Below are 9131 nucleotides of genomic sequence, written 5' to 3' on the forward strand. Positions count from 1 at the left end.
AATTCTGTGCAAAGCAGTAGTACCTGAGATCTACCTTCCTTTATCTTCCTCTTAACTGTCTCTCTCATTCACCTCTCTTACTTGCAGGTTTCAAGGCCCTGACTCCACCCCTGACCATTGTCCGTAAGACCTTTGAGACCTCAGAGAATCCAGACAACTTCCTGCCATCTGTCATGACCTGTGTCAACTACCTGAAACTGCCGGACTACAGCTCCTCAGAGATCATGCAAATCAAGCTGCGACTGGCTGCTGAAGAAGGACAGCTGTCATTCCACCTTTCATAACAAAGGTGTTTGAAAACAAACTTTCAGGAGTTCAACCAGGAAAAGAGAGTGTATGGAAAGAAAGACCCTGCTTGGATTTATTATGAAGTAGGAAGTGATCATTTTATTACTGTGCTGCAAGAAAAGTTTTGTTATACTTGATGTTCCCTGATGCATCTTTGTTCATCAGTAGTTACAATGCAGTTTTGCTGTGTCGACCAGATCCCAAAAGCTGAGAAGAAAAATGATGTTGACATTTCTGCCACTTGTGGATTTTTTGGTTGGTGCACTGTGCGTGGATAAAGAGGAAAGTGAGTGACAAATTTGCCAATTGTGCATAGCATGTAAAAAGAAAAATATACTCTCTTTCAGATGTGTCCAATTTTTTTGTTGATTGTAAAGGATTACTTTAATTTGACCAATGCAAAGAGTTGGGACTCGAAACAAAGTCATACATGCCTGTGGTTAGATGCCTTAACCCTAACAATCCCCATCCACTCAAACTCCAACACAAGTGTTTGTTGGAATCTAGTGAGTACTGCACTAGTAAACTGATTATGCTCTACATAGGGTTTGGCATACCACCAATAATCAGAGTCCAACAGTTTATGTGTACAGTTTACCACATGGTGTTGGAATTTGCCTGAGTGAAGAAGAGCCCTAGTAAATCACTATAGGGGGTTAGGGTTATAGTCTAGAGGCTAGACGTTGTTATTGTTTGTACGCGATAGCCCGCCGCGCCACCGCGATAACCGGCCGCCGTGCGAGGGCGCTATCACGAGAAACCAATATCGCCCGCGAACCCGTCAGAACAACGTCTAGATCACTTGCTAAAATCTCCCCCTGAAAAATGGGGGAAATTAGTGCGCATGCATGACTTCTGCAGGCAATTACAGTCCATGTTCAGTCCCACACATACTACACACAACAAAAGAACTGACCAGTGAGATTGCACAAAAGTCTTGCTGCAGCTTCTAACCTACTGGAAGAAATTTGAGAGTTTGCTTCGGAACTACTATGAATTTTTAAAATTGCACACTGCATATATTAGGCCAAACAGGTGCGGGCGCATTACACAACCAATAGCAAGTGATCTAGACATTGTTGTGACGGGTTTGTGGGCAATATTGGTTGGTCGTGATAGTGCCCTCGCGTGGCGGCCGGTTATCGCGGCGGCGCAGCAGGCTATCGCATACAAACAACAACAACGTCTAGACTATTAGGGTTAAGGCAACTGACTCATCTGCTGTCACACTAATCAAAGCTAAAGTAAAGCATTTACATGTTGAACAAATGGGCATAGATTAAGCTGAAGGGTTTGGGTATTCAAGAATCCTTTACTTGAGTCATTTCTGTGGACGTTTCTTGTGGTAAGGTCATTAGGCATATTATGCTGGTGATCAAGCAGCTTTGGCATTGAGATATAGATGACCAAAGTCCCTTATTAAAACAATGCATATTAGTGTTGCCAGGAAAGATGAGGATTGACGTTAAAGAAGAGATTGATTGATTGACAAGTGGGTAAGTCCTTTGGTCAGAAGCATAGTTTGAGATTTGCTGCTAGCAAGAATAAGACCAGTACCCCTGCGGAGGAAGTGGGTTGCTCAAGAGGCCAGACAGGCTACATAGTATATGATGTTTGGTCACTGAACCAACTGTAGCACTGTTTCTGACTGTTTTCTAGAAATTTCTTTGTTTGGGGTAAAACAAACTTTGTCATTGTTGATAAGCGGAAGCCAAGAGAAGCCATGTCGCTAATACATATATATCAATGATACTTGCAGGAAGCATCGTTACTGATGGCAAGGCTAACCAGTTTGCAAGAACAAAAAAAAAACACTTGTCACAGAGGTATTAGACCACTATGCATCTTACCAGAAGCCTACATACCAGAAAGCAAATGCTGCTCTGAGCACGTTTTTCTTTTGATAAGATACTTACTATTTACCTGGATGCCTTACCGTTGACTTTCATCCTGGACAAATGTAAAGAATCTTTGCACTGGACCTGCAAAGCTGTATTCTGTCGGCATCACCAAAGTTTCCTGGTAGCCACAAATTGTGAAGTGGTTGTTTTGTGCCCTCCAAGTAGTAATGCTTAGAGCTGACAGTGTTTGTCCATAAAGAAGGAATTCAGTACAGAGGTATGAGGGATTGTCTTGTGGAAATGGAAGAGGGGGAGGGGGAATAGACTTGGTTCTTATGTCTAAATTAGTTGAAGCTTAAGTAAAGAATGATTTAATGCAATTGTTTGGAAGTGAAACATCTTCAGGCAACTTAATTCATGTCTTGGTAACATCCTGCATAATCTATTCAATATTATCCCAGTGTACTTGTCTTTTCATCCAGGCTGAATTTTATGGGGGACAATTGTTCAGTGAATAGCATACCATAAGTCCTTCATTCTTGCACCATGGTGTTTATTTGACTGATTCTCGGCATCAATTTAATTTCCCATCATTACAAAGAATTTACTGAGCAATATTTCTGTGTACTTACTTCCCCCGGCGTACAGTGATCGTTTTGGTGAATGTTTTAGTTGATTTTGTGCCATGAGATTTGACCTGAGCAGCTTCTGCAACAGTGTTAATTCATACCTTGTCTATATCTCACCTGAAATAGCATATATTTTTATTAGTCCCTCATGCATGAGGATGTAGAAGTCCAAGTGCTCAAAATTGGCATAGCATGTTACTCAAAGCATATTAAAAACAAGCAGAGTTTTAGAAAGAAAGTCTCAAGAAATGTAGCATCTGGTTTTGGGTTAATCACAATTTTGAAATCGTTCAAAGGTTTCTTTCTTTGTTACATGTACTTTTTTTTCCTCATTACATGTACAACAATTCTCTGTGACTTTTCTTCTCAACAGTAGAGTACATTAAGTGGAAAGTTGGAACGAACATCAACCATAATCCTAAGGTGTGCAAAGTACTGTGACCTTGTGATGACGTTAGCAGGTATCGATTGACGTGTGCTTTCTTTTTAGTACTCGTGAACGTACTCAAAACCACACGTTTATCAGTAGTTGATTCCCAGGAGTAAAATCGCCTCTCCTTTACTTCTGGGGAAACAGGAAGGCTAATGTTAAGTGAATTCAAAACACCAACAGAAGTCTGACAAACAAGCATGCCCAATTTCGTCCAAACGGTGTATGGGTTGAACATGAAACCTTACATGAACCATGGTCATCGATGTGCATAAATTTGGAACGTCATGGTTTTCGTTTTTGTGTGTTTCTTTGTTTGGATTTTTTTTTCTCCACAGTGACTTTTCATAATTATTGAGCTTAACATCATAATTGTATTGGAAGGATGCAGGATGCGATCACCCTGCGTGTTCATTTGGGGTCTAAAAGTAAAACTCTGCTTGTTGCGCCCCCCCCCCCCTTCTTTCTAATATTTTGTTTTCTTGAAAGGAAGTTATCTTCTCCAAAGACTACTTGCACAACTATTTGTAGCTGCATTTGTGTACTCCAACTGAAAATATTGATTGATTTTGTGAACAAATTAATAACTGGATAAAGTGATTATGAAGAGTGCAGAGACCTTTATATGTTATGTACATACATTGTCAGCACGTCCGGAAACAATAAAGTGATGCTTTATAGGCGGAGAGGAAGATCTCCAAAAGCATTGGAAAATACATGTATGTATAGGTTTATCGTGAATCTTAAAATTACAATATGAGTTATCTTCCGATACAAAAGAATGTACAGGAGTGTAGATACATGTAACGAAACGTGTTACATTTAATAGGCCAATTTCCTTGTGCGTATTTCTCTGTGTTGTTGGCTGAGGGAGCAGTTGGCCCAATTAAATTGGTTTTGGCAAGTACTTTCTGGTTCGTTGTGCTACACCTGAAATTTCTTTTGTAAACTAGGGTGAATTTATTTTCATCGCACCGAATTTATTTATTCAAGGAACTTTTTTAATATACGTGGGCACGCATTATTATTATTTTTTTGAAACGAAGAATACTACAAACTATTCATTCCACAAAATCGACATGCGTAACTTTGCAGCCCGTTGGTGTATGACGGTCAGAATTGTTGTTTGTTCCGGGAACAAACAAGGCTACTGCCTTTCAAAGGCTCACCGTACCGTACCGTACCGTACCGTACCGACCGACAAGATTTTTTTTTTATTATTCGTAGCTTTTATGCGCATGACTTGATATAATTGAATCTTGAAATGAAAATGTCCAGTACCAGGGAAAGGGAAATTTGTATTTAATTGTGGCACTGCCCGTACGATACCCATTCCCAACTGGGTAGTATTTTTCAAGACCCCAAAATAAAACAAACATATCTGCACTGACATACAAACAATTATTTCCTCATTTTGGCATGAAACATTTATGTTCAAGAGAGTTGTTTGGATAAGTTGTCTCTTCACATTTCATCTATGTGACCCGGGCTGCAGTCCCAACCAGGCCAACATACGTTGATCGGTCCCTGTCTTATTCCGTGGGCTTTCCCCTTGGATTTCATTGCCGAAACATTATGTTTCTTCAGGCTTGCAATCTAACTGCCATTAGGCGTTTTGTAAGGAGCATGTGGTTTTATTCGAAGAAAGAAAAATTAACGTTATTTTCGGCGTGTAGAAATTGGGATTTTTACTTTGCCGACTCTCCCTGCGCCCCAAAAAGTGAGAGAAAAAAGTGATGGCCTCCGCATCCGCAGTAAGAGTTGGTTCGTTGCCAATTATTTCCGGGGGGAAAAAAGCTGCAAGCAATATTAAGCGGAGTAACTCCTTGCCTAGCACAAGGCATGTGCTCCCCATCCGTTGTATGTCTTTTTTACGGAAAAACTACCTTATTCCGATTTGGGGCTTCTACAAACCTTTGAAAAAAGGCTTTCATCAGTTTGCGCACAAATGAACCCGACCCGCTGAGTTGACTTATTGTCTGGCAGCCAATAATTCGAATTCGAATTTATGCCAACACTTTTAAATCACTTGTATTTCAAGAGATAAACATGTACCGGTAGTGTAGAAGAGAACTGTTTGCTCAAAGTTGGCAACACGTGTCCACAGCCTCCAATTTTGTAAACAAATGTGACTTGTCGTTTGCTTTAATAGGTGATTTCGTTTCCTTAATTGGGGAGGCATGCGATTTACGTGTAACATTAATTGAATGTTCCAAGCAATTTCGATTCACATCGAGTAAGAGTTCCCCTTTTTCAGAACCTCGATAGTCAACTCGCAAAGCTCGGTCCTATACGTAACATATTTATTTTTTAGATATTTTAGTAAATTTGGGACTTGCATCCTCACTTTTTGTTCATCGTTGATAAACTTACTTTTCAATACATGTCCCGTTAAATAAAGAAATTAATGTAAATAGACTTAATTAACGTGTACGTACGGTTAAGCCATTGTCCTTGCAAAAGTGGCTTTGTTGCTGTAGAAAGAAAAGTAAGAGTTTACAAACAAAATTGTTAAAATGATTATAGCGGTCTTATGCTGTTTTGGTTTGTACCGTACGTGTTTGATATGATTTCATTCTACTTGTGCAAAGTTGAACACCTTGGCAATAAAAAGCAGATGTACTCTTACCAATGAGTTTGGTATTTGGCTTTTTTGTGTACAGTTCTGGTATGAAAATTCGGGGCTTTCCGACCCGACCTGCCCTGACCCACCTGGACCCAACCCGACTTTATCCTTCGCATCGCGACCACCGATCTCCATTGACACAACCCAACTTAACCGGACCCAACTGACCCGACCACTGATCTGTGATACTGACTTAGTCTTATAGTCCAAACCTAAATTTGAACTATTGAAGTATTTGCTGACTGTCGCTCTGGGACGAAATCATATATTATTTGCATGCACATCTCGGCGACTTTAACATCCTTGGCGCCTGCCTTTTGTAATGTCGCCTTTACATTCCTTCTCAGCCCGATACTTGCCAAGCAAATAAACTCTCGTTATAATTGAGGCACATTTGCATATCTTAATTCATTGACTGAAAACCTTAGTTTCAGTGTGATCAATCTTAACTTCAGTGGATGTTCGGCGAAAGTGCCATTGTTTCCTCTTCCTCTACTTGTAACGTTTGCTTGTGGTAAGATGTGCGTGTCTGTAGCAAAACTTTGAAATGCTCCACGTTCTACTTTTTCTCCCCGCATCTTTGTCAACGCCTTTAAGTATAAGCCTTGGCGGTGATACCAACCAATCATTTCCGTTCTTCGAACTTTGGTCCAATGCAATGACCCCTTCAGTGCCTGGGCACCACCATCTGGAATTAAATATCTTACGAGTATACTAGCCAAACTTCCATATACGTGGGCACGCATTCCTATTATTTTTTTGAAACGAAGAATGCTACAAACTATTCATTCCACAAAATCGACATGCGAAAATTCAGGGCTTTCCGACCCGACCTGCCCTGACCCACCTGGACCCAACCCGACTTTATCCTTCGCATCGCGACCACCGATCTCCATTGACACAACCCAACTTAACCGGACCCAACCTGACCCGACCACTGATCTGTGATACTGACTTAGTCTTATAGTCCAAACCTAAATTTGAACTATTGAAGTATTTGCTGACTGTCGCTCTTGGACGAAATCATATATTATTTGCATGCACATCTCGGCGATTTTAACATCCTTGGCGCCTGCCTTTTGTATTCCTTCTCAGCCCGATACTTGCCAAGCAAGTTATAATTGAGGCACATTTGCATATCTTAATTCATTGACTGAAAACCTTAGTTTCAGTGTGATCAATCTTAACTTCAGTGGATGTTCGGCGAAAGTGCCATTGTTTCCTCTTCCTCTACTTGTAACGTTTGCTTGTGGTAAGATGTGCGTGTCTGTAGCAAAACTTTGAAATGCTCCACGTTCTACTTTTTCTCCCCACATCTTTGTCAACGCCTTAAGTATAAGCCTTGGCGGTGATACCAACCAATCATTTTCGTTCTTCGAACTTTGGTCCAATGCAATGACCCCTTCAGTGCCAGGGCACCACCATCTGGAATTAAATATTTTACGAGTATACTAGCCAAACTTCCATATACGTTGGCACGCATTCCTATTATTTTTTTTTAAACGAAGAAATTACTACAAACTATTCATTCCACAAAATCGACATGCGTAACTTTGCAGCCCGTTGGTGTATGACGGTCAGTTGTTGTTTGTTCCGGAACAAACACCGGAACAAACAAGGTTACTGCTTTTCAAAGGCTCACCGTACCGTACCGACCAACAAGGTGTTTTTTTATTAATCGTAGCTTTTATTTGCATGACTTGATATAATTTAATCTTGAAATGAAAATGTCCAGTACCGGGGAAAGGGAAATTTGTACTTAATTGTGGCACTGCCCGTACGATTACCCATTCCCAACTGGGTAGTATTTTTCAAGACCCCAAAATAAAACAAACATATCTGCACTGACATACAAACAATTATATCCTCATTTTGGCATGAAACATTTATGTTCAAGAGAGTTGTTTGGATAAGTTGTCTCTTCACATTTCATCTATGTGACCCGGGCTGCAGTCCCAACCAGGCCAACATACGTTGATCGGTCCCTGTCTTATTCCGTGGGCTTTCCCCTTGGATTTCATTGCCGAAACATTATGTTTCTTCAGGCTTGCAATCTAACTGCCATTAGGCGTTTTGTAAGGAGCATGTGGTTTTATTCGGAGAAAGAAAAATTAACGTTATTTTCGGCGTGTAGAAATTGGGATTTTACTTTGCCGACTCTCCCTGCGCCCCAAAAAGTGAGGAAAAAAAGTGATGGCCTCCGCATCCGCAGTAAGAGTTGGTTCGTTGCCAATTATTTCCGGGGGGAAAAAGCTGCAAGCAATATTAAGCGGAGTAACTCCTTGCCTAGCACAAGGCATGTGCTCCCCATCCGTTGTATGTCTTTTTTTACGGAAAAACTACCTTATTCCGATTTGGGGTTTTTACAAACCTTTGAAAAAAGGCTTTCATTTTGCGCACAATTAATGAACCCGACCCGCTGAGTTGACTTATTGTCTGGCAGCCAATAATTCGAATTTTGTGGAGAAATAATTGAATAACTAAACGGCGGTGGATTTTTTTCGTTCGATGTCTCATGCCACAGTGAATAACTTTTATATTTCTAGGAAAATAGCAATTGAAAAAAAAACATCGATATCAAATTCGAAAATAGCACGGGGAACGCATCTTAAAATACACATTGAGTGGCTAGCTCCAGCACATCCATGCACAGTAGACCCAAGTTGCGCTGCTTTCGTTATTTTGAATAATTTATTCCGTGCATTGTTCTTCTCTACCTTTTCGTCTACCCCTATTAGTAGACTGAAGGAAACAGTTTATGCCAACACTTTTAAATCACTTGTATTTCAAGAGATAAACATGTACCGGTAGTGTAGAAGAGAACTGTTTGCTCAAAGTTGGCAACACGTGTCCACAGCCTCCAATTTTGTAAACAAATGTGACTTGTCGTTTGCTTTAATAGGTGATTTCGTTTCCTTAATTGGGGAGGCATGCGATTTACGTGTAACATTAATTGAATGTTCCAAGCAATTTCGATTCACATCGAGTAAGAGTTCCCCTTTTTCAGAACCTTGATAGTCAACTCGCAAAGATCGGTCCTATACGTGACAGATTTTTGTTCATCGTTGATACAAAAACTTAATGTTCAATACATGTCCCGTTAAATAAAGAAATTGATGTAAATATACTTAATTAACGTGTACGTACGGTTAAGCCATTGTCCTTGCAAAAGTGGCTTTGTTGCTGTAGAAAGAAAAGTAAGAGTCTACAAACAAAATTATTAAAATGATTATCGGTCTTATGCTGTTTTGGTTTGTACCGTACGTGTTTGATATGATTTCATTCTACTTGTGCAAAGTTGAACACCTTGGCAATAA

At 40.2% G+C, this 9131-nt stretch overlaps 1 protein-coding gene across 5 annotated transcripts in view; it reads left to right on the forward strand.

Moving 5' to 3' along the window:
- LOC119723810 (E3 ubiquitin-protein ligase TRIP12-like) overlaps window positions 1-5816 on the forward strand; it is a 74887-nt gene extending 69071 nt beyond the window's left edge. For all 5 annotated transcript variants that reach the window (XM_038194682.1, XM_038194683.1, XM_038194684.1 and 2 more), the window contains exon 43: window positions 88-5816. In XM_038194682.1, coding sequence (XP_038050610.1) covers window positions 88-284 — 197 coding nt within the window. In that variant the 3' untranslated portion in view covers window positions 285-5816. The remainder of the gene's footprint in view (window positions 1-87) is intronic.
- Window positions 5817-9131: the final 3315 nt, after the last annotated feature.

The sequence above is a fragment of the Patiria miniata genome, unplaced genomic scaffold, assembly GCF_015706575.1.
Source record: "Patiria miniata isolate m_02_andy unplaced genomic scaffold, ASM1570657v1 HiC_scaffold_17, whole genome shotgun sequence".
In the NCBI taxonomy this organism is placed as follows: domain Eukaryota; kingdom Metazoa; phylum Echinodermata; class Asteroidea; order Valvatida; family Asterinidae; genus Patiria; species Patiria miniata.